This window comes from Netta rufina (assembly GCF_964035555.1).
Source record: "Netta rufina genome assembly, chromosome: 2".
NCBI classification, from domain to species: Eukaryota; Metazoa; Chordata; class Aves; order Anseriformes; family Anatidae; genus Netta; species Netta rufina.
The window spans coordinates 147,062,850-147,090,472 of NC_140124.1; the positions used below are offsets into that span (position 1 = coordinate 147,062,850).

General features: G+C 40.7%; 1 protein-coding gene across 1 annotated transcript in view; it reads right to left on the reverse strand.

Annotated features, from left to right (window-relative positions):
* Positions 1-2,780: 2,780 nt before the first annotated feature.
* The window catches only part of ATAD2 (ATPase family AAA domain containing 2), a 29,824-nt gene continuing 4,981 nt past the window's right edge, over positions 2,781-27,623 (reverse strand). The window contains exons 4-28 of the mRNA XM_084281693.1: positions 27,007-27,142; positions 26,103-26,181; positions 24,495-24,567; positions 22,258-22,368; positions 21,706-21,811; positions 20,767-20,889; positions 20,436-20,538; positions 20,100-20,215; positions 19,098-19,272; positions 18,636-18,724; positions 18,129-18,288; positions 17,174-17,264; positions 16,430-16,744; positions 15,368-15,494; positions 14,212-14,395; positions 13,031-13,198; positions 11,118-11,247; positions 10,774-10,970; positions 9,468-9,627; positions 8,999-9,112; positions 8,753-8,902; positions 7,436-7,690; positions 6,609-6,742; positions 5,515-5,643; positions 2,781-4,091 (exon numbers count right to left, since the gene is read on the reverse strand). Coding sequence (XP_084137819.1) covers positions 4,050-4,091; positions 5,515-5,643; positions 6,609-6,742; positions 7,436-7,690; positions 8,753-8,902; positions 8,999-9,112; positions 9,468-9,627; positions 10,774-10,970; positions 11,118-11,247; positions 13,031-13,198; positions 14,212-14,395; positions 15,368-15,494; positions 16,430-16,744; positions 17,174-17,264; positions 18,129-18,288; positions 18,636-18,724; positions 19,098-19,272; positions 20,100-20,215; positions 20,436-20,538; positions 20,767-20,889; positions 21,706-21,811; positions 22,258-22,368; positions 24,495-24,567; positions 26,103-26,181; positions 27,007-27,142 — 3,467 coding nt within the window. The 3' untranslated portion in view covers positions 2,781-4,049. The remainder of the gene's footprint in view (positions 4,092-5,514; positions 5,644-6,608; positions 6,743-7,435; positions 7,691-8,752; positions 8,903-8,998; positions 9,113-9,467; positions 9,628-10,773; positions 10,971-11,117; positions 11,248-13,030; positions 13,199-14,211; positions 14,396-15,367; positions 15,495-16,429; positions 16,745-17,173; positions 17,265-18,128; positions 18,289-18,635; positions 18,725-19,097; positions 19,273-20,099; positions 20,216-20,435; positions 20,539-20,766; positions 20,890-21,705; positions 21,812-22,257; positions 22,369-24,494; positions 24,568-26,102; positions 26,182-27,006; positions 27,143-27,623) is intronic.

Consider the following 27,623-nt stretch of genomic DNA (forward strand, 5'->3'; position numbering starts at 1 on the left):
ACAAAATGGAGCCCAGGAAGCTCTGCACCAACATGCGGAAGATCTTCTTCATGGTGAGGGTGATGGAGCAGTGGGACAGGCTGCCCAGGGAGGTTGTGGAGTCTCTTCTCTGGAGATATTCAAGGCCTGTCTGGATGCCTACCTGGGCAACCTGCTCTATGGAACCTGCTTTGGCAGGGGAGTTGGACCTGATGATCTCTGGAGGTCCCTTCCAACCCCTACAATTCTAACAAAAAGGACTGGTTCATATTCATTCTGGTGCCTCAGTGGTGGAAGACGCTTATTGGACTGGCCTAGAAACCTGAAGTAATGTGCTCAGGAGTGCTAGCTAGCATCCCCAAAACTCAGCCTGGGGCTACATCAGGCTGGTGGCTGGTCACCAGCGGGGTCCCCAGGGCTCCGTTTTAGGGCCAGTTCTTTTCAATGCTTTTATAAACAATCTGGATGTAGGACTAGAAGGTGTCTTGAGCAAATTTGCTGATGACACTCAACTTGAAGTTGTTGACTGTTGAGGGTGGAAAGGCCTTGCAGAGAGATCTGGACAGATTGGAGAGCTAGGCGATCACCAACCGCATGAAGTTTTACAAGAGCAAGTGCCGGGTCCCGCACCTGGGACGGGGCAACCCTGGTTATATGTACAGACTGGGCGATGAGGTGCTGGAGAGCAGCCCTGCAGAGACGGATCTAGGGGCGTTGTGGTTGACAGCAAGTTGAGTATGAGCCAGCAGTGTGCCCTAGCAGCCAGGAGGGCCAACCATACCCTGGGGTGCATCAAGCACGGCACTGCTAGTCGGTTGAGGGAGGTGATTGTCCTGCACTGCTCTGTGCTGTGCGGCCTCACCTCGAGCACTGTGTGCAGTTCTGGGCACCACAGTACAAAAAGAACATTAAACTGTTGGAGAGTGTCCAGAGAAGAGCTACGAAGATGGTGAAGGGCCTTGAGAGGAAGACATATGAGGAGCGGCTGAGGGCACTGTGCCCGTTCAGCCTGGAAAGAAGCAGGCTGAGGGGAGACCTCATCGCGGTCTACAGCTTCCTCATGAAAGAATCATAGAAACACAAGCTTGGAAAGGACCCAGAGGATCATCTAGTCCAACCATCCTTCTATTACCATTACTACCCACTAAGCTACTAAATCATAGCTCGTGCACCTTGTCCAGGCGCTTCCTGAACACCGTGAGGGACGGTGACTCCACCACCTCCCTGGGCAGGCCGTTCCAGTGCCTCACTGCCCTCAGAGAGAAAAAGTTTTTCCTGATATCTTATCTAAATCTCCCCAGGCACAACTTGTGGCCATTTCCTCAAGTCCTATCATTAGTTATCTGAGAAAAGATGCTGACCCCCTCCTCATCACAACCTCCCTTCAGGAAGTTGTAGAGTACAATGAGGTCTCCCCTGAGCCTCCTCTTCCCCACACCAACCACCCCCAGCTCCCTCAGCCGCTCCTCACAGGACTTGTGCCCCAGGCCCTTCCCCAGCTTCGTAGCCCTGCCTGTGGGCAGCCCACGCTGCATCAGTTCATCAAGGACTGCATCCCGTGGGTGGGACCCCACAGCACAGGGGACGAGAGTGACCGAGAAGGAGCGGCAGAGAAGAAGCGCTGTAGACTGACCATAACCCCCATTCCCCCGTGCCGCTCGGGGGGAGGAGGTGGAAGAGGGTGGATGGGGGGGAAGGTGCTTTTGGTTTCTTTCCTTTGTTTCTCACTTCTCTAGCTTGTTAGTAATAAGCAATGAATCTTACTATCTCCCTACGCTGAGGCTGCTTTGCCTGTTACAATCATTACTACATGATTTTCTCGTCCTTATCTCAACCTTTGAGCCCTTTTCACATATTTTCTCCCCATTCCTCTTTGAGGAGGGGGAGGGAGAGAGCAGCTGTGGTGGAGCTCGGCTGCCCACTCGAGCGGAACCACGACAGTGTCACCTGCCACCTTACTGAGGGTACGCTCCATCCCCTCATCTAGGTCATCAGGAAAGGTATTAAACAAGATAGGCCCCAGTACCGACCCCTGGGGGGCACCACTTGGAATGGGACGCCAGCTGGACTTAATTAGCCACAACCCACTGGGCACAGCCCTCCAGCCAGTTCTGTACCAGGAGGGGGAGTGGAGGGGCAGGCACCAATCTGTCCTCTTTAGAGACCAGTGACAGGACCTGAGGGAATGGTGCCAAGCTGAGGCAGGGGAGGTTCAGGCTGGACATCAGGACGAGGTTCTTCACCGAGAGGGTGGTCGCACACTGGAACAGGCTCCCCAGGGAAGCAGTCGCTGCACCAATCCTGTCAGAGTTGAAGAAGTGTTTGGACTGTGCTCTTAGTCACATGGCCTGAATTTTGGGGTAGACCTGTGTAGTGCCAGGAGCTGGACTCGATGATCCTTAGGGGGCCCTTCCAACTTGGGATATTCTATGGTTCTGTGGTTCTAAAAATCTGTGACATTAACCAAGTTAAAGAATAATTTAAGGAAAAATGAAGTCGACTCCTTTATTACCTTTTCAATGTAAAAATACACTAAAATGTAAATTTTCAATATATATTTTTCTTCCTCCTGTGTTTGCCTTTGACATATAACCAAGACAACAAGAATGGGGTAAGCTGCTCACAGACTTTTTTTTTAAAGTTTATACAGTTTTAAGAGTAAGATTAAAAAATGACAATAACAACAAAACAGATGGTGGCTCACTTTTTATTATTACATAGCCAAACAATACACATGAAAGAAAAAATTCTTAATACTACACTGATATTGGGACAGATGCTAAAAAGCTACACATGTGTTTCAGTTTTCTTAAGAAAAACAAAGACATTGCAAAGCATAGATTGCATTGGATAGAGATGGTATTCACCATCACTAGGTGTTGTGTACGAGATGTGACAACACAACAGCAACATATCCTGCTGCGTATTTTAGCACAGCTGATACAGAATCTTATTTTCAAAAAAATTAAACCTTTCCTGCCTTAACTTAAGTATCTGTGAAATTCAGAGAAATTTTTCTCTGCTGGGTTGAAGAGGTATCCTTCAAACAGAATATTGCTTTCTGTTTATATTTAAATATATTTATCACCAGCAATATATTCATTTTTATGAAAATAAATATCTATAATTATCTCCAGGTCAGTAGAAAACAATTTATTCAACTATAAGGCTTTCTTGTAACTAGTTTTTCATATTAAAATGGTATTCTCTGGTATCAGTAACACTGTCATTGTTAGAAGCAAGACTCTTGCTTTGCTTCAGTTTGTGTCGTTTACTTTTAATAGGCAAAAATCTTGTGTTTGTGGACAGTGTTTCTCCCACATCCTTTCTCTAGCCTGTTAACGCTATGAAAGCCCTTTAAGGTGCTATCAGTAAATTATAAAAAAAAGATACCTCCTGCACTAAGGTCAAGGAGGTTTACAAGTTTTTATAGGACATAAAAGTACCTCCTGCACTAAACTGCACTAAGAGGTTTCTGAAGGATTTGCGTTTCATATATAGGTTTCTTTTAAGACATTTATGTAGTGTCCAGTGGAATAAAGAGCACCACAGGTTACTTCAGAAAAATATACTCTGAAGAGCTGACAAAGTACGTTAAAAGTCTATCCAGTTTTCAGTCATTTTCTTTTAAAAAGAGGTATTGGCAGTATCCGAAAGACGTTCAAATCTACAGTGTTACATAGGCACTGTCAGCAGTAGCTCCGATAAAAAGAAGATGGAAAATGAAGGTGTTGTGTAATGGAAATGAAAGTCATGTCGTGTGATTTCAGAAGACTGTGTATATTCCATTCCTTCTGCCAAGCTTGCTATTTATCATGCTATATACATACACATATACATGCATATACATAGAGAGAGAGGATAATAAATAGAGAGCTAAAAATATCAAATAAAAGTACTTAAATATATTTAAGAAAAACAAATTTGTTTATTTGACCTAAAATATCTTAAAATACCTATAAATGAAATTTTATATACCTATATGAGATACTATTTACTGAATTGTTTACAAATAACAGAACAGTGTGCAACAAAAGCCTCTGAAGAGTAAAAATTAAGTATGTTGAAGACTACATGTCGGACCAGAAGGCTGAGATTTCTTTCTTAATTTCCTAGGAAGAAAAAAAAAGACAAAATAGCAGTAAGCACAAATGAAAGCTTAAGAACACTTTCTATTACTACAAAAATAAATAATTTGTACTACATGGTTAGTAATATTTAGCAAACAGTGTGCTACCACCATCACAACGGCCTATTACCCCTTCTAGCTTCAGAGGCATCCTTATACATCCAAAAGAGAGAGGAGGATATCAACTATATGGATCTCTCTCAGCAGCGGTTTCACAACAATTAGAAAGAAGAAACAGTTCCTGAGAAGCCACAACAAGCTCAAGTTAATTTCTGGACTTTGAATAATTACTCCTTCAGTTCTCTCTCTCTCTCCATACAGTAGAGCACGCTCCTGACTAACTTGTACAGTGCACTCTGAAGAGGAGAGATTTGTTTGCCGAAGCTAAAGGAAGAAATAGAAAACCAAGAAAGCTACTTAACTTTTAATACTTCAATTAAATGTTAAGTTACAAAAGTTCACAGGCCATGAGATAACATAAATAAATCCCTTCTCGAGCTAAAAGTTCTCATTTTTTTATTCAGGAGCGGCCTCCCTGAATCTAAATAATCCTCTCACAGGCAGAACAGAGTGTCCGTTCTAACTCTTTATCAGATGTGGAAGAAGAGAGCAAGGTGACCAGTGCCTAAAAAAAAGAGGCACTCTCTTTTTAAGGCAAACTCATCGGCACAACATATTTTATCTGTTCTCAAGCACAAGCAACTCTAAGATAAATGGGTTCAAGGATCTTAAATGTGAAGAGTGAATATCCAGCGTATACTGGGGACACCTGACTTGGACCATGGACGCCTCACGCAGATTTCTGAGGAGTTCGGACAACTCAGAAATCATCTTTTACAGGAAGAGACCAGAGAATTCGACTCAGTGTAAAACTGGCACAGGCAGAAATCTCCCCAGTGACAGATGCTCAAGGGCATTAGTTAAAAAGAGATTAGAGTGTGACTAGAGAGAAGTCTCAAACTCTTGTTATATACTTAAATTTCTCTCCAAGGATGGAACAACTGCTATCACCGTGCATGACTGGCTGTAGAGGGAGAGAGAGCAAGTGAAAGACTTAGAAAAGCACCTTCCCTTCGTAGTCCTCCCGCTCCCAAAACGGTTCTCAAGGAAAACTACTGACAGACTAAGGTTAACTGCTTTGAAAGGGCTGTGTGGGTGGACCCATTGTCTTCAAGTTCAAGCTTTTTCCTGCAGAAACTGCCAACAATTATGCCAAATATAACAATGGTTTTGCAAGATGGAGAAACGTCTTCCAGACTGAAAGGGAGAAGTCGTACTGTTGTTATTGTCGTCTGCGCACAGACAGCTAAGCAGTAACGAGCAATGCTAAACAACCACGATATTCCAGAACACACAAATACTGCCTAACAGTGACAGAAAGTGCTAGAATTCAAAACAAAAATTACCTCCACCAAATCGGTTTTGTCGTAGTCTTCTCGATGGTTGTAAATACACTGAATAATGACTCCATACACTTTTTCCAGGTGATATATGTCCAATCTCTTCGTTATCTTAGTGACAAAGCGTAACAGTTTCTGAAGACAACAATGGAGCAAAACAACAACTTTAGAATAGTACAAGATCCTTTGAATACGCTCTATATGTTTTCGGAGGTTGAACAGTAACAATACAAGTGACATCCTACTTTTTCTTTCGCTATTAAATAAAATGTGACACACAGATTAAATATCCCATGAGATTTCAGCAGGGAAAACGAGTTAATTTTTCATTGTTCAGAGAAAGAAAAGGCTGAAATTTCGGATAATCTTTTACTACTAATCAATCTATCCCATCGATGGTCGTAATTGCAAGTCGACTGCTCCCAAAGCAGCAGGGAATGACACGATCCTCGCTGTAGGACAGCTGCTGCCACAGCAAAGCCACTGTTGCAGTTCATTCGAGAAGCGTTGCAGCAGCGCGGGGCACTGTAAAAAGGCTGCAGATCTTGTAGATACAGCTGTGCCAGCTGGAAAAGGAAGCACCCTTAGGTGATTACCTTTACCCACGTGTGCCATGCCTACAACTCTGCTGGCAGAACAGATTGCTCAAACGCCCAGAGCAAAGGTGGATTCGTTTGCTCAATCCTACCTTTAAATTCAGGGGTGGGTAAATAGCAAAGTGACTGCTTGGAGCAATCACCTCTCTCTCACACAGTCATTTCTATTACCAAAGATGCAGAGATGATCATCTCTGGCACAGCAACAGTGACGAGCTAGTGGCAGCACCTTCTTCCACTGCCACAGCTGTCCATTAGCTGTGTGAGCCTGCGAGTATGTAGCTGCAGATGACCAGAAGCAAATGGTAGCCTACAGAAATCTACACGAGCTGTGGAAACTAAACAGTCACAGTGCATTACAGGCTGAATTATTTCACTATCTATATGTCCTTCCAATTAATTGTTTTAATTGGCATTGGTTAACAATGGGATTAATTTGCAATTTCACATGTCGCAGGAATATGTCCTATTTGAGCATTAAAAGAAAGCTGAAATGAGACATACTTTGAGCTCATAGCGATCCACGATAACTATGTACTCTGTCTCTGTAGGAACTTGTACAGTGTTCTCATCCCTTGTCTGTTGCTGGTCTTCTTCCCAAGAACGTTCAGGAGTCACCGCTTGAAATGCCCAGGAATCTGGAAGGACACAAACTTCTTCAGTCAGGTTTTCTGTTTATCTAGAATACAGTCTCAGTGAAGTATCCTGTACCTGCAAAACAGTCTCCTTCTGCAAATACAGAGACAGAATTGTTAGCGTCTTCACTGAGAAATACTTGGCTTCTCCCTTCTTTCCAGCTAAAGTCACTGCTCCATAAAAATTAGAAACTAAGACCAAAAAAAGCAAACAACAATACCCACAAACAAACAAAAAGCACTCCTGAAAAGGTTAATAGTGGAAAAAAAGAGTCACGTTGCCAATTCAGGTTAGGGAACACATCTTAGAGTACAACATAGGGCTTAAGTCTCCTATTCCACATGTTACTCTGGATCCACGCATCTTGAAGTGCAGCTTTTTCACCTAAGCTGCTCGTTATTGGAAAGCACCTCGTACAATAAAAGAATGGCAGTGACTGTCAGTGACTGCTGGCTTTCAGTTAGGTACCATTAGAAAAAAACAGACTTTAGAATCAAAACACCAGCACCTACAGAAACATGTGGGCTTGGCTTGCACAATTAGAGGAGCAACATCATTACGGAATAAACTGTGTGATGAGTTTTGAGAGCTGTAACAGAAAAAATAGAGTGAAATTGAAGGCTAAAGCTAAGAAATACTGCAATCCTCCTCAGCAAGAATAAGGTGCTAAAGGATCTGTTGGACTTCTCCCTTACCATTTGAACTTGGATTTTCATTAGTTATAGTTCCCCATCTTGGTGTCGAATATCCACAAAGCTTAGCGCTTTCCTTTTCAGTGTTCAGTTTCACTTGACATATGTCAGAAACATGTTTTTCCACAAACTCTTCTTCAGCACTATCGTTTTGGTCACCTGTTGGTACTCTGTTCTCTTTATCGAATTGAGAACTCCTTCTTCTCTTTGCTGCAGCACGCGCACAGTTGTTCCTTCTGCGCTTTCTTTCTGACGCACCTACAAAGAGACAGCATAAAAAAATAATCCAAAACAGAACCAAAAGAATTCTTTCTTCAAAATCCATTATCTTCGTCTTACTTGACTGACAAGGAAAACAGAGGAACTGAGCTGCCACTGCCTCTATCCCTACATATGCTGAGAAAAGAGTTGAAAGTTCATGGGGTCAGTTTGCTATTAAGATTAAAATCAAGCAAACAAACCACACACACAGCTATGGAATTTCATTCACTAAACAGTCACTTTCACGATTTTACGTGCTGAGGATTCTTACTTTGGATGGGCAGTATTAATACAACGTGAGGTTATTTGATAAAGTCACTGTCTTACTACATGAACTAATACAGATGAACATCATAAAAGCCTCTGGAAAGAAGCTCTCCTTCGAGTCTGGTATCAAGCTGAAGACTTCCAAAGCTGAATACATGTTTGGAAGAGTTTAATTAATGAGACAATTTTAAGGGAATATTCAAAGGAGAAAAAACGGGAAGACTTATACCTCGTATGCTTCCTGATTCGGTAAACCTTTTGTGAAAAAACAGACTTTGTGGTTTTGCCCAACATTCGTAGTATCCATCTAGTATTGCAAAAGGATATGTGTGGAGTCCATGGCAAAATTCCCACTCTCACTAGTTAGACTTCCCTCCTTCAACTGGGAATCACAGGATGAGGTAGCTAAGATTTTAGCATTTGGGGAAGGGAGGGGTGGAGTGGGGGTAAAAATACCATTGTGTATAATTAAAAACTAGTTAAGTATTCAGAAACTGCCATCCACAATGTTTTTTACCTCAAGAATTAGCAATTCGGGGCGACTAAATGTCAATTGGGCCAAAGTTGTTTTTTTTTTTTTTTTTTTTTTTTTATATTGTAAACCAACTTTCTTTGAACTTTAATTCATAACTATATTGAATGAATGACCTCTGGATTTCTCTCTCCCATTTTGAAGTAAATTTGAAAACAAAATACCTCTGGCATAAAGAGCCAGGCATCAGAGACACCTGTTGCACCTCAAGAACAGAGAAGGTAGGAATGACAAGAGCAGCTGAATAAAATGCAACTTGCCATTAGAAATGGGTGTACTGGCATCTACAGGTGCCGCTGCTATCTCCTCATTTTCATTACTCTCTGCATCTGCTTTGTCGTCTTCAGGAGCAGGGTTCTGCTGTGGTGACTTGGAGTTGTCGCATGGAGCACATGCCGGAGAGGTGCGACCTTGCAATAAAGAATAGATACCAAAGGTCTTTGTCGTGCATTTTCAGTTACAAATGCAGAGACAAGTCTTAAAATCCTTAGCGTTAAAGCACGTACCTCTTTTCTCACGAGATTCTTTAATTTGTTCACAAAGTCGTCCAAACTCTGCCTCCATTTCGTTCCTCACCATTGAATATGCAGTGTCTTGCAAAACATAGGCTCTGTGACGATCTGAAATTTTACAGACTTTAACTGAATGTTGTCTACCAACCAATGAAACTGTTTGGATCACAGAAAAAAATTGCTTTCTTCAGAGGTTGGTTCCGAAAGGTTCTCTCAGTGAATATTTTAAGCATAACAACATAGAAGTTAATTAAAACAAAAGCACTAGTTCCTTGGGAACACTTATGTCACAATTCCATGCCCAAGTAGCAAAATGATCAAATATTTACAATGCAGTAAGAGATGTTCTCTGTGGACGTCCAAAATCATCTAATCCATCCGAAGTCTACTGTCCGCACACAGCATTTATCCATCTCTACGTTCGACAGATTTTTTAAACTAGGGCTAAAAAGCACATCCCCACCTGCAGATCTTTGATCCGGGTAGTACTCTAAGGCATTGTTACAGATTAGGTCGATGTCCTTCAGATAGTCTCCTGCAGTGAGGTACTGGCGCGAGTCAATTTTCGTCAGAACTGTTGAAAGATCCATCGGCTCTTTAATCCTCGTGGCATAGTCAGGTACCTGCAGGTCAAGTACAAGCATTCAGAGGTTTTCTTAACCTTGCACACTGTCTGCCAAAATTATTCTGAAAACTTTACATACACGACTTCCTAAAAACTCTGAACATTTGCGATGCATCGGAAGATGCCGAAATTAACCAGTTTGCTTCTCAAAAATGGAAGGGCTCTTTCAACCGGCATTAGAGCTGCTAGGAGAGGACAACAAGAAGCAGGGAGGTCAGAAGCACGTGCATGGTAGAGAAGAAACACTGAGGGTGGGAGATTCATTTCACTTTGCTTCAGAAAATCACAACAGTGAAAGTTGAGTAAGCCATCCGACATTCTCTTTGTTGTCGACATTGAGGAAAAGGTGCATGAATTGCACCTGTGAAGTACCTAGTGCAGGCATCTACTTTAGAATGAGATAACTGGGCCCAGAGGTGCTGATTTCTTCCCTCAGACCATACAAGGAGCCTAAGGACTAGTTCAGATGAGGACATATGGATCTGTCTAGATTTTTCACAGCTCAAGAACCTAAGAGAAAAGGGGAAGAAAAGCCAGTGGATGCCCACACGAAGAGGACTTTGCTGATCCGCAGGTATATTCCAGTTACATCTGTCTTTGAAATATACGCCCCTAGTTTAGGCTTATCTAATAAATTAAGGAGAAAAAGGGACCTAAGCAGCCAATTGGAGGAAAAAGAAAACACACTGCACTTATGGTTGATTCCTATTGAGGAGTTCCAGATGAAACAGAGAACAGGATCTCAAAACTCATTTTTACAAACTGCTGCTCCTATTCCTGTTCCCACAGGAACTGACAGTCCAATAAAGGGCTTTAGACTTCATTAAAGTAGTCCTGTAAATACTGTTTGTAATTATAAGGAAAGATCTCTGCGCTTTTCAGTGCTGTGACATGCCTACATATCAAAGCCTTTTCACGAGCAAACTGTGTTGGCATATGGACTGGCTTTTTAGAATGAAACCAGGGCTTTCAGCGAATAAACCGGTAAGAGACATTTGAGAGTCAGCAGAAGTAAAAGCACTGCCTCTGCTTCTTGCAAAATCCCAATAGTGCAGCCCTAAAAACAAAGTTGAACCTTCCCCAAAACGCTGAGAAATACGAACACTGAGAAGTTACAGACACACACAGATCAGCACTAGTTTACCTTCTGGGGGTCAACGGGCTTTGCAAATTCCCTGAAACGTCTGTCAGTGGCAAGTCTGTGAGTAACGTCCCTCAAGAAAATTCTAAGTTCACGCAAGGTATCCTCCTCTTCCTCCTCCAGCATCCCTACTTCTTCCTCTTGTGGCTTCCGAGGCTCAGCTGCTGGTGCTACAGGCACGACTTCCAATGTCCGATGAACTTCAATTAATCAGGAAAAATTAGCCAATTTACAGTACTCAAATACAAGCATATGACAAATTACTGACAGAAAACGACCACCAAAGCAAATCCCAAAGAGCTAGTAACTTAGGAAAGTTTTAGATGTACTTCTTATATCCTCCTCACCTCTTTTCTTTACAGGAGGCTTAGCCACTTGATTTAGAATTAGGTCCTCAAAAAAAGCTGCTCTCTCTGCCCTACCAGGCAACTCAAGATTGAAAACTTCTCCAAATTCCTTATTAAATAATTTCTGGATCTAAAGCAGAAGGAGGAAAGACATTTCAGATTTAAGGCCACAAAAACTCATATTCTATTCCAAAAAGACGAGTACTTTTTAAAATTAATAATAACCTGAAGAACACACACTGGAAAAAGTTATCTTCCTGGCCTTAAAAGGCTACATGCTCACAGGCTGGCACGGCAAATTCAAATATCACCTTTAAGAATCACCTGGAGAATTAAATCTCGGTGAAGGGATTGTACGCTACACTGATAAAGTAATGGCTTTCACCACATCCAACATCGCTTCCTTTGTATTTACTTGCCTCGCTGCATCCTTTAGTTAGAACCTTTATGGCTACAGAGGGAAGAGAAAGGCTTCAGCAGACAAGTGAGGGCTTTTTGCTGAGTTTTTATTTCTGTACCAAAAGGTGTCTGAAGTACCTCTACGTCTTCCTCCATTTTCAAGTTCTAGTATTAAAAGGTAGGTAAGTGTCCTGGTTTCAGTTAGAACAGAGTTAATTTTCTTCCTAGTAGCTGGTAGAATGCTGTGTTTTGGCTTAGGATGAGAAGAGTGCTGATAACACCCCGATGCTTTAATTGTTGCAGAGCAGTGCTTATACCAAGCCAAGGACACCTCAGCCTTTCGCTCTGTCCTGCCAACAGGCAGGCTGGGGGTGCAGTAAGAGCTGGGAGGGGACAGACCCAGGACAGGTGACCCAAACTAGCCAAAGGGGTATTCCATACCATCTGACGTCATGCTAAACAATATATAGGGGTGGCTAGATGGGGGGAGGAGGGCTGGATTGCTCGGGGTTAGGCTGGGCATCGGTCAGCGGGTGGTGAGCAATTGCATTGTGCATCACTTGTTTCGTATACATTATTAGTAGTACTATCATCATCATTATTGTTATTGTTATTATTGTTATTATTATTTTCCTGTCTTAATAAACTGTCTTTATCTCAACTCACGGGCTTCACTTTCCATTTCTCTCCCCCGTCCCAGAGAGGGAGGGGGGAGGGTGAGCAAACGGCTGTGTGGTGTTTAGCTGCCGGCTGGGTTAAACCACGACAGTAAGGAATTTCACTACTTATTTTAGAAGGAATTTAGAACCTGTGCAAAAAATTCTGTGGGAACTCAAGCACTTTCAAAGCAGTTGATAATAAACATGTCTAGGTAAGACCTGTTCTCTTCCCCCAGTAACAGACAAAATAATCCGAATGAGAACAGCGTGTTCCTGTTTTGGGCACCTTCCCTTCATGTAAACTCTCAGAAGTCAGTGAAGTTCTGCACGTACTTTTACTACAGTTTATTTAGGAATACAACTAGAATTCGATTCCAAAGTTACTTTAGCAGAAATTGGAACTCAGCTTTCCAGCTTGGAAAGCTTTGGCCTATATGAAGAAAGAAACTGATTTTTTTTTTTTTTAATCAAAGCGTTTCAATTCTCTACTAAATTGCATTATTAGCAGTTTACCCAACATAGGATGGAATGGCAGACTGTCAGAAGAAATTTCTTCAGTAAAAACATCCTCTTGTCATTTCAAGCACTGCATATTCTTGACTGAACCACTTTGTAGCCACCGGAATTATCGTATTAATTTATTATTTGCATGCGTGAGAAGGGGGTGAAAGTCACTTGCTTGACCTTAAGCAGATGCTTTCACAGTATTCTTTTTCTCTAAGCAAATTTTAAGATATTTGTTAGGATGCCTGAGTAATAACAGCATGCATTTAACAAAGCACAGCATTTTGATGCTGAAAGCATTCATAAATTACAAGAAACTGAAGAAATAGTAAGAAAAGTATTGACAAATACCTCTTCTGGGAGATCTGAGTGACCTACATCAGATGTAGCAAGCAGCAAAACTGGTGAAAATGCTGGAATGTTACGTAGTAGAGTTAGAAAAGTAAATTTCAAGGCAGGTCCAGCGTTGTCCCACCATGAATGGATATCTGGGACATAAATTATGCTTGGTGCTGTCTTCTGAGCATTTCGGATCAGCTAGTGAAAAGGAAAGCTTGGGTAAGAAAACTAAAACACGTAGAATAACCTGTTAATACACAGCTACATAGCCATCTGACTGCCCCATGAAATGAAACTACGTGAACAGAGTGGCAAGCATCCTTTCACATAAGGAATTTCTCTGTGCACCCTTTCAGATGATCAGTATTTGGAGAACTCTAGTCAGAAGATGGGAAGGATATATTCAGGCAGTGGCTAGACACCGTAGCTATATGGCCACAGCCACAATCATCGCATCACAAAGAAAGGAAATGTCCCTCTTATGGGACACATCAGTATTCAGTCGTGTAACACATCTGTCCTTACTTGGATGGCTCTCAAATGTTTCCACTAAAGGGAAAAATATTTTAAGGTAGTGATGCCAAACAATAAAATGGATTTCCTGCCTAAAAGTAAAAACACCGAATCTGTTCATTTTTTCTAGTTAAAACCACATCAGCGTGCAAATGAAGTGTTTTGTGAATGTTAATGCTTTCATTGCACATACTGCAACAGCACAAGTTGTGTATGTCCGTGTGAAAACAAAACAAACAGAAGCCCCAAACCTTAGTTGCCTTACTAATATGATTTAAAAGAAGGCTACAAAAAGTAGCCGACATGCAGTCTGATACAGAGCCATCTACTGGGAGCACACAGTCTTAGGAGGCAATGAGAACTACTTTCTGGATCCCAGTGAGATGAGCAGCATTTCTTTCCACAAAGAGATGCTTATTAGCAACACCGCCCAGCTTCCTGAGCTGCTAGCAACATCCTCACTGTAAAATTGGGTATGGAAAACGTGGACATGTACAACATCCAGACTGTTTGTGGTTCTGTCTAAAAGAAAAGGGCATTTTCAGACAGAAGCAAACATCCTAGCACATTAAAACAAGGCCACCTCCACTACCAATGAATTTTGCTCACCTTACTTGCAACTCGATTGATCCTTTACATAGAGCCAGTGAATCTGATGAGAAGAAAAAGAAAAAAGGTACCTGTCCGCAGATTTCTTCTGGCGGTGCAACCTTGGTAAGCAGAACAGAAAGGTCCAGGGTGTGAATGGGAAACTTCTCCAAAGCGTGCAACACCGCGGGTGCCACGTAAGAAACCTGGCCGTACCCTTCTTTTCCTACTATTAGCAGACGGGGCCGGCATGATGTTGGTTCGCAGAAAGCACTCCTAGAACAAGAGTTAAGAAAACGTTTATAAATGAGGTGCTGAATAGACACACAGATGTTCCAAGTACTTTTCCTATAGACTTTCTTTTCCCTCCCCAAATAATCTAAATGGCAGCGGTACATTAAATACATGTAACATTTCCAGTTAAGTTATTCAGTCATTCCAATTGTTTCATCTTCCCTTATGTTTCCTATTCTTTAGGAAACCAAGACTGCAAATTAATATCCCTGCAATCTTGCTTTACTACTAGGAAATAAATTTGCAATGAGCATTTGTTTCCCCACTACAATCAGGCTGTACCTTTGCTGGCTTAAATCAAAGATGCTAGAGACTTAGCCTTGCTCTAGAGGACAGAAAATCTTCTGGACAGCACAGCAATAGAAACTGAGAAAAATAACCGATCCTGCTGTGACAACATGATCTAACTTCCCAACTGTGGGCTTGCATGACTTCCATACTAAAATGCCAAAAGATTAACACAACTTGGTGACTTAACAAATAAAGACACCATTCAAATTTTTCTCAAGGTGTTTTAACAAGCCATTTCTCAGTTTTCTTTCTGCTACATAATTCACTCCTGGTTTAACAATCCTGGAAAACAGAAGGGCAAAAGGTGGCAACACAAACCCATAAAGTTGGGGTATTTTTAGCTAAAAGGACAGACAGGACATTTACGTGGTCTTGAGTCTTTCAAAGAATGCCATGGATTAAGTCAACGTGTTCTGGTAGTCTACGGATCACTTTGGCTTAGGAAGAGAAACCTGGGCTTTTCAATTTGGTCATTCAGAGCAACTTCATTACAACTTTAGTCCCTTCACCCTTTCTTCTCGTGAATACCAAGCACCCCTTCAACACACAAACTTGATGTTACCCCTTCGTCTACCACCCCTCGCACTTTTAACAGCCGGAACTGTTTACAAAGACTCAGCAGACCTGAGAATTTAAACCTAACAGGGATCTATCTTTCTTTACGTGCTGAAACAGAGGCGTTTTTTCTCTGGTCCGTCAGGCATTCCATCTTTTAATTCATCTCCAGAAACCAAGGATGCATCGTCATCACTGTCAAACGTATCATCTTGTAAAATAGGATTTAAATGGTCTGAAAGGCAAAAGAGGTTTGTTAACTTTCCTGAATAGCCCGTGTCTCTTTCTCTTACATTCATACAGCTTCTGAATCAGTGCCAAAACCCTTTCTTCATTTGAGAGCACATACTGAAAGCTATTTCCTAGAGTTCATCCCACCACAAATCTAAGGAGATGGCACAAGGCCCTACAAAGCTGTACTTAGTCCCACTGATGTGTACGTATAACGTACGCTACTCTTGGTGATTTTTTTCTCCCCCTTAGAATAAAGGAGATTACGAACAATTTCTGCAGTTGCTAAATTGCTAAAAAAAAAAAAACAACAAACAAGACCATTTCTTTCTGGAAGAGGTTCCCACAATGAAAGCACGGGGATTAAGGATGTGATGGCCACAGAATTCCATTCACCTAGTAAGTATCAATGCTAATTGATCTCACGTGCACGTGTATAGTACGATCCACAAACATTTAAATTAGGAGACTGGTTAAAAATGATGATAGCTAAAACAATATTTAGCTTAGACCAGTTATACTTGTATCCTGGTCCTGACATTCTTCAGAAAGGAATTAGAAACATTGACCTAGAAATGCTTCCCCTCCAAATATCTGAGTTTTGATTTTTTAAAGAAAAACAGGTGCCTTATACTTCAAACCTCAAGTCAACCTCTACAAATGCTAATTATCTTAGCTGCCGTCAGAAGCAGGATGCTTCAGTAGAGAACGCATCGTCCTTTACTGTGTATTGAGTCATTCAGAGCTTCCATTTGGCATTTCAGTTTCGAATCCAGAATAAAATCTACGCGTTATATTCCAGACATGCCCAAAAGAAAGACATGCACATGCAAATAATAAAATTCTACCATCATTATGTCTGAAAGGTTTAAGTTGATTGCACAAACCACAAGTTTTTGCTTTAGCAGAATTATGAAGAAGTGGATGCTGTGGTTATACCTTGCTCTCGGTCCTTCTTTAGCGCAAGCTGTGCATGCGGGAAGATCTTCTGCACAACTTGTAAAATATTCTCTACTGATCTTTTAAAAAGTGGCTTGAAAATGGGTGATAGTGCTTGTACGGGTGAAGCCTCGATCCTGTTTGAAGCTGGAACAACCTTCTTCATAGCCATGAAAAAGTCCTTTGCTTTTATTTTAATAGAATTAACGTCTAGTTGCAACTTCTCCCTACTTGCATAAATCTGAGGATAGCATCGGCGCAGAGAGCACAGAGCAGCTTCAGTACATAGGGATTTGATATCTGCACCACAGTATCCTAACAAACAAAAAAATCAAACATTACATCAGTCAAGGCCCAGGTTTACAACATGCAACATTTCAAGAATTTGTAATGCCAAAACCAAACAGGTTAACAGGGAGTTCAAGGTGCTACCGCTCTGCAGGGAAGTTTCACGTTGCTCACTGCCTGATATCCTGCGCTTATGCAGCTGAAGCAGACTCCTCATCAAAAACCCTACTCTTGAGGAAGATGCCCCAGAACCATTCCACGTTCTCAGACAACAAGAGGAACGACAACAAAGAGTAAATAGATGAAAGCATCTAACTCTGATTGCTAGGAAGGCGTGCCAGCTGCCTCCTTGACTAGTTGTGCAGCAAGGCACAAGAGCTTGGGTACTGCCTGGTACAAGCTAAGGTTCTTTACAGCTTGGTCACAAGCAAGAATCCATTATGGTTTCAGTCTTACCAATGCATTTCTCAGCTAGTTCATCAAGCAACATGTCCGGTGGCTTAGGGGTCCAGTCACGAGTATGAATCTTGAAAATTTCTTTTCTAGCCTGGAAGCAAAATCATTGCATTTTAGCTTGTCCCAAGTTTTCCTTAAAAATACCAACAAGAAACAAACAAACCAAGAAGAAAAAAAAAAACAACAAAAACAACCAAAAACAGTCCTCCCTCAAAACCCCTCGTCTATTAATACACTTTTCTTACTTGCTCAACTTCCAAGTATTTTACAGTTATTTAATATACACTCTGCATTTTCAACCAGGAAATTGAATATTTCTTACTTGTTACACTGAACTTTTTTCTAGGAACCTGCAGTGAAAGAAAAGGCATTTATAGCTTCAATAACAAGTTTCCAAACTAGGAGACCTAAGGACCCAGAGGAAAATACTGTAATGAAAAATTTATCCAGAAGCATTTCTTTGTTGTCCAAAAAACTTCTCTAACATTTAGCAAGCTTTCATTGTGACAGTCTCATTAGTTCATCACATTTGCTTTTCAGTCAGTAAATTCACAGAATGCACTTCTGGCACAATGTCTCAAATTGCTACAATTACTATAAAGAAAATAATTATGACTCAAACTACTACCGCTGATCTGGGGCACCATCAAATGCAAACACGTCCCCTATTCATTCATAAGTGAAGGATTGAGACCAAAAACACAACTTCATGATGAAAGCGCCCAAGTGGACTAAATAATTAAGCAAACAGATACAACTTTGGGAATGAAAGGTTTGATTACAGAACTACCTACTTGGTGGTATCATCTTGACCATATATATCCAGTACCAGATTTGCCCTCCACGGAACAACGCAGTGTCTCCACATATCACTCTCTTGTTCAAGTTGTCAATTTTTTTTCCTATAAAGTTGGACTTTGCCATGGTAGCACTAACGTTGAATTTAAGTTCTCACCTCTTTATTTGGCAAGTTGAAGAGGAACTCTCTGTCAAAGCGTCCCGGTCTTCGTAAAGCAGGATCTATAGAATCCAGTCTGTTGGTAGCTCCGATTACCACGATCTCCCCTCTGTTACCTACGCCGTCCATAAGCGTCAGAAGAGTTGAAACAATGGAACTAATAGAAAAATATAAGTTTTACTTACTGGTTCAGTAAATTTTGTTACATTCCACGACTTTCTTCCATGAGTAGTCAAAAAGGACAAGCTTTAAGGACAAGACTCGTTTTAAGACATAAAAAACAGGTAAGTTAACACAGACCACATGCTGATACGAGGCTTAGTAAATTGTTTTCAGCTATTGTTTAAAATCACCTGTTTTGGCATTGAGTTACAAGTGTGCAGGATAAATTAACGTGCTCACAGTAAATTAAACAGGTCATCATCCTTTTTTTTTTTTTTTTTTTTTTTTTTTTTACTTCCCCAAAGATCAAGCAGATTTTATGTAGGTGCAAAACTGTAATACCTATGAATGTGGTCTTGTTTACTGGAGCGCACAGGAGCGAGACCATCTATCTCGTCAAAGAAAATAATTGAAGGTCGCATCTGATAGGCCTAGCACGAAAACACAAAGTAAAACAGCATTATTTAAAGGAAAAATGCACAAAAACATCATGGTTGGAATGTCATCTAAACTTGATTTTTCACTTTAGCCTCTGGGACCTCTACTGATAGAGCCACTGGAGTATCTGGCATGACTAACAGAAGACAGCAGTCTGTGTCAACCCACTGGATCCAGGTTACAGGAAGCAAATCGTTCCAGTAGTTCTTACAGCTGACATTCACAGCAGAAACACTGACATTTCCATTGCAGTGGGACAAAAAAACTAACAAAATACAAAAAAAGAGCAAGTTCTACTTAAAAACGTTGACTACAGAAAATAATGGTTTCAACTCTGACAGAATACACTGTGCATTTCAACCTTACCTGTTCAAATAACACACGAAGTTGGCGTTCTGATTCCCCCACGTATTTTCTCATGCAGTCCGAAGCATTTCTCATAAAAAATGATATTTTTCTGTCACTTCGGCTATATTCACTGGCAAGTGCACGAGCAACTAGTGTTTTCCCTGTTCCTGGGGGGCCATAAAATAGACAGCCTCTGCAATAGTAAGAGCATAATAAGAATAAGAACAGTTAGAAGTTCCGCGTTTTTACAACGTTTCACGAGAAAATTCATTTTTTTCACCCAAAGAAATGAATAAGGGGGTAACTCAAGTGTATAAAACCTTCAAAAGAGAGCATACTGTCCCAGAAGGACACTTCCAAAACTGCTGACAAACAGGGTGATTACAGCAAACCGGAGCCAAACGGGCAAACTTCAGCACAGAATCTGAGAATGGGCTGAACGGTGAATCACCAGTTCATTCTTCAGCAATAAACTGCGTATTCTTGCTTTCACAGTATGCAGAATCTGACAGTAAAGCATTTAATGCTCCTCTCAAAAGCATTAAGTTACTGGGTTTGGTCTCTCAGACCATCTATTGCTGATGGCAAGTGAGGAAGCCTAAAGCCGGAAGGAAAAGCAATGCCTTAGCACTCAGAGGAGAAAAAAGCAAAAGTAGGCAGGAAAAACAACTGGGCTTCCAGGCAACATATTACAATTGACTTCCACTAGATAATCCCTTCTTGCTTACAAACTAATCAAGCTGACTTGTACATTAAACTGAGAACAAAACCACTCCAACCCAACTAACCCAACTTTTTAAAAACACCAGATGGTAAAACTTAAAATTTTAAGACGTTGCTTATATTTTTAACCTACAAATATTCTGGATTCTATCCATTTTTAAGAAACCACTTTTTGCTACTACTAAAACAAATGTTCACCGCTGCCAAAAATGTTGAAGCATGGAAGCATAGTGATACCTTAATTGAACTGTCTCCTGAAAACAGCTGACTTAATGATTTACCACTTTAATGAGTTACCTTGGGGGCTGAATATTGAACCGCTGAAAAACTTCTGGATACAGGAGGGGAAAAATCACCATCTCTTTCAAAGCTGCAATGTGTTCGGAAAGACCACCCACATTCTCAAATCCAATCTAAAGAGAAATTCAACACCACAGAGTTTGTATGTTAAAGAAAGCAGCAACCTAGATCAAGGTTTCATCAGAAATTCTCTCAGCACAATGGAAACATTCTGGGCAATTTTTGAAGTTGCTTTAGAGAAAACCATCAACAAAGGGAGTTGTAGATGGCACACTGAGATCTCCCATAATCACTGGAAACACTCGCTGACACGAGGATTAGTTTAAGACTTACCGCACTATCTATTTGCATTGCATCTCCCTGACTTCCTCCAACTTTCTTTTGATCCCTCTGAACTCTCTTTAGGTCCTGTTTCTGAAGTTTCACTCGAAAAGTCCTGATTTGAATTAAGGAGAAGTTATAAGGCTTCTTTTTCTTTAAGATGCAGCTCAAAGATTTTTGTTTTTCATAGTAATGCCAAGCAAATGTAGAAGACATTAATTAATATATAGAAGACCTAATTAATTGACATAAACTTCCACAGTTCAATTTAGATAAACTTAAACATGGCTAAATATTCATTTGAAGGAGATTCATCCCTCCCCTATTCTCTAACGACAGCAACCTTCTTGGAGATGTGCTCTCGCCGTCCTCACTGCTCTCACCACCCTCCTCCGTATCACATGTGCTAAGCGAGGGAGACGAGCAAGAGGATGTAGAATCACTGATGTCATCTGCACGTCTCTGTCTGCAAGCAAGCATATAAACCAGAAAGTTAAAAAGAAAATAGAGCAGATACTAAATAACACCAAAAATTAAGGGAATTCCATCTCTGAATTTACTCTGAGATCTATTTTCCAGTCCATTGTACTCCTTAGGAATCTGATTTCAAAGGCCATGACATGATTTTCCTCGTGACAACTGTCTGCTTTCAAGAATGCTCAACAAAACATCTGGCAATCAACAGCATTCTCTACACACTAACTGCTTACAGAATCCAAAAAGCCTTTATCATGACTAAGGCAATTTATGATTTCATTTAGATCTTTTATTGTTTAAAGTTGACTTCATACAGAAACATTAGTTGATTCCAAACAGAAACTAGAGTCAGTATTTGAGTGATAACTTTTTTTTTTTTTTTTTTTTTTTTAAATCTAATGGAACTTCCATAAAGCCTCTCCCTCTAAATCGAATACGATTATTTTCGGTTTTAAGAAAATCCTTTGTATCCTTCAAGATTAAATAGTCTGACTAAGATTTTTAAGGGGGGATTCTGGCTTCAGTTCCAGAACCAAAGAATTTCAGTTACAGAAACTCAGACACTACCTCCATAATCATCTTATCAGCGACCCACAAATATTGGATTTAAAACAGAAACCAACTTAAAAGTATCCGCCTTCTCCCCTCCAAATATTTCTTTCCTCTCTATCCTCAGACTACCAAAGTACCGGTCATAAACTTACTCTGTAATTACCACTAAACTGAAAACCCTTTGAAGCATTATGCAGTAAGGAGACTGACAGCTCTACGGATAAGTAAGAGCTATCACTAGCCATACACCAACCTGGCACGTCTTCTAGATTTTTGTGACCCAGCATTTTCAAGTGACTCTTTCTGTCTGACAGAACGGGGCTGGCCCGAGTTAGTCCTCTCTCGATCTCTTTGTCTTACTGAAAGGAAAGAATTTAGAATAATGATACAGATACATTTAAGAGAGGAGGATATCAAAAGATAAAGAAAACACCACGTGTTTCACTCATCCCTAATTCCAGAAGAATGTTTAACTGTGTTTGCTTTTCATCAGTGCATGGTACAAGTGGAAAAGTACAAGTTCACCCTTTTTAAAGGTGAACTGAAAATCACAAGAGCAAGACTATTAAGCGTGATTAATTACTGTTATATCAAGGATACATAGCACTAAGTACACCAAACAGCAAAGAAATACAATGTGCACAGGACACACGTGTCTGCTAAAAACAGGGAAGTTCATGTGCAGAATGAAGGTACAGAACTGAAATAGAACTGTGTGCGCAAATACGTGTATTTGCATTCAAAAAGTTTATCTCACTTATGTGCAAGAAACAAGGTTTTCACAGAAACTGTGCGTTCAACCTACTTTCCATAGGAGCTTGGTAGCGGTCAACAGGTTTCCTCTGTCGACGGTTGTAACGCCTTGGAACATCTTCACCATCATTTTCTTTGTTCTCACTTCCTCTTGATGTTTGTACTGTACCACAAAATGACACCGAATCGTTACGTACTTTTGCAAATTATATGAAATCCAAAAGGCATTACACAGATGCCTGTAAGTTTTATTACTATCATTATTTGAATGACACAGTGGATCCTGCAAAACCTTAAGATGAATTTATGCAAGTCACGGTTCAGAAATCACTAATCCTAGCAGATGAGCGTGCATCTAGACATTGTTCTGTCCTCTCTGAAACTGCTGATGGACTTGTCGTCAGCCTCAGTGTTTCACAACAGGCAAAATTCTGTCATATTGCTTAGCTAAGATGCAGATCTTCTGAAATCAGCTACTTCAGAAAGTCACTTCTTAGTTTGAGAAAGTATTTAATGGAAACGGCTTTAATAATCTGGAGTGCTAAGACTAAGCATAGTCATCTAAGTCCAAGTCGAGCTCTGCCACAAATTCTGGGAGCAGTAATGGGCCAGACACAGGCTTGAAGCTCACCAATGAGAAAACAATGCCAAATGCACATAAGTTTAGGCCATTAGCTTCTGTCAAGTAACCTGCAGTTGTTTCATGAAAGATGGTAAAATACACAAGAACCAGAGTGCAATTATCTACTGGGTTCTGCTGAATATCCTCTCACGTTAACAGCAGGACACCGAGGAAGGAATGTACATACTCCGTTGACCTACCTGTTTGCCAAAAGGACTTTTTTTTTTCTTGGAAAGCACTGCCCTCTTTGGTTTTTATTTGTTAACCCCAAAGGTTGCATTGCTTTCTGAATGCAAGGTAGGTGCCATGGGGTATACAGACAGCACACGGAAAACTGAGCGATCAGGAAATGAGTTTGTGATCACTACCATCTCCAGTCCTTGGTGTTCCAACACTTCTATCGCAAAAGCATGAATTTCTCTGCTTTATTGCTCCTCTAACCCTTTCCTTTGTTCCAATAACTTCCTTTAGAACAACACTCACACTTTCCTCACTCTTTTCTGGCGTATTGTTCATTATAAAAGTATATCCTAGCTTTTTCCTGATTTAAAATTGTAGTTTGCATTTTGATCATCAATTAATTGCCCCGGGCTCATTTCCCATTCAACGTGCTATTTAAAATTCCTCTCTACAAGTCCCTACTGCACAGCTCCCTGAAACCCACACACTTTAACCAAGCTTCTCCCTCTAGACTGGCCCCCGCCTTGTATTTAAGCTACTCTTAGTAAGACTTTGAGCTAATCTTTTCCTAACTAAACCTCCAAAGGAGTCAACTCTGCTTCTCCCTTACTAGTCCATGGCCCAGCCATTCTTCCTCTGAAGAACTTCCCTTGGGTTCCCACCTGCCACTGTGCATCTCTCTGCTCCTCTGGGCCTCTGAAGGGAGGAGCAAAGTCTTTTCTGGGGCTCAGCCTCCTGTCACTGTCTCTCTGAGCTCCTTTGCAGGTGTGCAGGTGAGCTCTATCACATAATCTAACTCGTCAGCTCATCTACTGCAACACCCTTGTCGGTCCTTAAGTACAGTCTTGCCCTGTTCTGATCTGTTTAGAAAGCTCCTACAAGGATGATCTCATTTACTGCCTTAATCACAACTAACATTCTTCTTAAAAACTGTAAGTTTTCCCATCACTTCCAAGTTAATATGGCCTTTTGTGGCTTAACCTCATTCCACAAGTCACTGAGTACCCAGATGACAGCTCCTAATTACAGGCCCTGACAGCAGCTTACGGTGACTGCCTCCTCAACGCAGAAATGCACAACGCTATCTTCCCTCCTGCTGAGCTTCACGCTTGGGAGGAGCTTTTCATACACATCTGGCAGCCTATCTATCTTGCTTCCTGAAAATTCTTGCTGTGCTGCTCAAAACCATGAAAACTGTCACGCTCCTGCTGTAGCGGTATCGCCGTTTCACATGCTGAGTAATGCTGTCCATTTCTTTCCACTCCCACCTGTCTACAACCATCTGTTGCCTTTGCTCTCGTAAGCAGTTTGGAAAAGCACTGTATTTTTTTTTTCACCTGTTCTGAGCTCACACTAAGGCTTGTGAAGACAATAGCAACACAGAACTTTTACAGAAGACAAATACCCAGTAGATTAGCTTGTTTCAATTGTTTAAGACAAGGCTTTTGGTTAGAACAGAGTAAAGAAAACTTAAAGCCAGAACTCACCAATCTCATCTGGACTGCCGGGTCCAGTTCTTTCAAAGTCCGACCTCACACAGGTGAAGATATCAAGGTTCTCCTAATTCCAAGCAGCAAGAAAGATCGGTCACAAACGTGCAGCAAAACAGACGTGCATACACGTACATCCACTGACAGACACGTCTATCTGTTGATGCTTACACAGAAACATTATCGAGGCACCCCGTATACACACAAAAAACTAATTATTGCACAAGAGGAGAGAATGGGAATATGATTGCGTGCACCCACAATCAGTAACAAGAATTTCTGCTCTAAACCAGGGCTCAGTACACGCAGTGGTTAAATACTTGCCCAGATACAAAACTGAGTGCATTAATCGTAGGTTAATAACCTACAGCGTGACAGAACCAAGGAAAAAGAACTACCTTGCTAGCAGACATACCAAAAGAAATCATACAGGCGCGTGAGAGATGCTAATAAAAAGTACTGTGGACAATTCTGGATTAATTTCACAGCCCTGGGCAACCAGCTCTAGGTGTCCCTGCTTGAGCAGGGGAGGGTTGGACCAGATGACCTCCAGAGGCCCCTTCTAACCTCAACCATTCTGTGATTTGAGAGAAAAAAAAAAAAAAAAAAAAAAAAAAAAGGGAATTCAGAGCTAAACAAAAAGCTATGAAAGTAGGTTATCGGGAAGTTTTAAAATGACGTGCCTATCATTCAAAAGAACAGTAATTTAATAAAATAATTTAATTTAATAGAGCAAAACTAAGACAGAGGAAGTATGATTGCTGCATACAACTTTAACATGGGTTCCTCTACAGACAGGGGTTTATTTAAGCTCTCAGGCAAGGCCAGCACACGAACAAATATACATAAAGTAGCCATCAGTTCATTCAGCTGGAAATTTGAAAGGCTTCTGAAAACTCTGCTGAAAACTCTGGGAGCAGTTTGCAACCAAGGAAGAATTCTAAAATGCAAGTTAGGTCAATTAAAGAAAACAGCTCCATTTGCCTGTAACAGATGATTAAAGCTACATGATACTGGAGATTCTTTGTGAGCTCTCAGGAAAAAAAAAAAGTTCAGTCAAAATTTGAGCGAGTGACCAACACAGGAAGCTATGCACTGCCTTTTGTCAAGCTTTCCAAGTAAGTGCGTTCCTTCCATGATGAGAAATATGATTTAGGAGTTAACGATAAAAAGCTAAACAGCTTAAACTGCCAAGCTGATGGAAAGCACCAGGCTTTTTGCATATTCAGTCCCCCAGGCAGAGCTTTTAGTAACATTTGGAGTAAAAACCCAAGTCTGAAACAGCTGTTTGTAAACAGTGTCCATTCAAAAAGCAGAAGGCAATTCAGAAACTGGAGTGGAAGACATGCATTTCAGCATCTCCCCGTTATCCCACATCTTCTGCAGAAGATGCTTCCTCCACTCTTAAAAGATACCTGGAGCACAACCGTATCAGTAAGACATGAAGACATAACCAGAGAGCAAGACCAAATGGTAGCTTAGACCACACTATTCTTTGGAAGGAAGTTATTTCAGTTCAATTAAAATTACAACTAAGTTACTTCCCTACGGGAAATACTCTACAAAAATGGCAAACTGACGGAGTATTTGCTCTGTCATTTGTACCTCAACATCTTCCCAACATCTTTGGCATCTACGTATCTGCTCCATTTCATCCATTTTTTGTAGCACAACTTCCGCAGTACTAAGATACAAAGTTGACATGTAAGATCAAAATTCAGTATGTATGAAAAAAATAAAACAGCACACATAATCAATAAGTGATTTTAATGTAGTATGCACAAAGCAAAAGTCATTGACACTTAGCCAAGATTTTAGACATTACCAAAAAATTAGGTCAAATCTTTATTTTTGATAGAGATTTAAGAACAAGCTTTTGAGGATTTGCAAACATACGCTGTTTTCAGGTTTATTTTCCCCTCTTACTGAGCACATTTAAAAATATATATATATTTAAATGCAGCAGGAAAAGAAGAATTCTGACATCCTAAGAAGATGTTATAAAAAAATTATGTCAACTTTTAATCCTACTTAAGTTGCTCTGCACAGTAGCAGTAAGTCATTTTTTGTTAACCGAGGAAAGGCTGTTTGTTCTTCTCTACGTGGGAATCTAAGTTTAGTGTTGTAGAAAATGATGAAATGAAAGGAAAGCAAATTCTGAAGCAGAAAACAATTTTGGCTTCAGAAAGAGAAATAAACCACGGACAGAAGTGCAGAATCGCTAGGACTACTTTGCTTTGACTGTATCAAACCGTCCTCAGTTTCCTAACCAAGCATTACATTCACTTTTGTGAGTATGGAACAAAAAGTTCATTAAAAATGATGGCACTTCTGATGCTAAGAAAACTACCAAATGGGGAAAACTCAACGAATTGAACTCTCAAGGGCAGGAGCAGCCATACCTCTTTGCTGTCAAAATAAAGAGCAAGTCGAGGCCAACATCATGCCATAGCGCAAAGGCTTGCTAAGAAAGATCATTTTAAGAGGTCTGCAAGAAAAGATGACTTACTTTGTTATAAATTTGTCAAATAGAATAGATGAGTTAGGAGTAGAGTACCGACTGCGTCGCAGCTCCAAGTCCCTGTTTTCTCCGTGGACTCGTCTCACAGGTTTTGCACCAGCTCTACTCCTCAATGTTCTGGTGACTGAAACGCAGAAACAAAGTATTTTGAAACACTGAAGATGGGATTCTCCTTATTTCACCGTTGCTCTTGTAAAATGTAAACAGACAAACAAAAAAGGCACCCTGAAGTGGATTGATTTTTCTTTACATTCCAGATCAGAAGTTGTTGTCACAACCACTGCATTCCACTTATTTATCGCTCTGCACGTTTAAACTGTCTACTTAAAACTGTGACCTGTAGAGAAATTTTTAAAGAGACTGAAAGCTAGTCTGATGAAAACAAACGTGCAACTTTTGTTCCATGCAGGAGGGAAGTTTACTCCAGTGATTTCTGTCTTGGAAAAGTGAGAACAATCAACACCTTTCTCTAAGGTGTTTTCACTCCATTTATGTAAAAATGTATCTAACAGTGCTCAAAAAAACCACTAGTACATTGCAAGCCTCTTCCTAAGAGGTGTATGTTTTATTACTCTGTTTAGGCATGCAGCACTTTCATTTCCTGC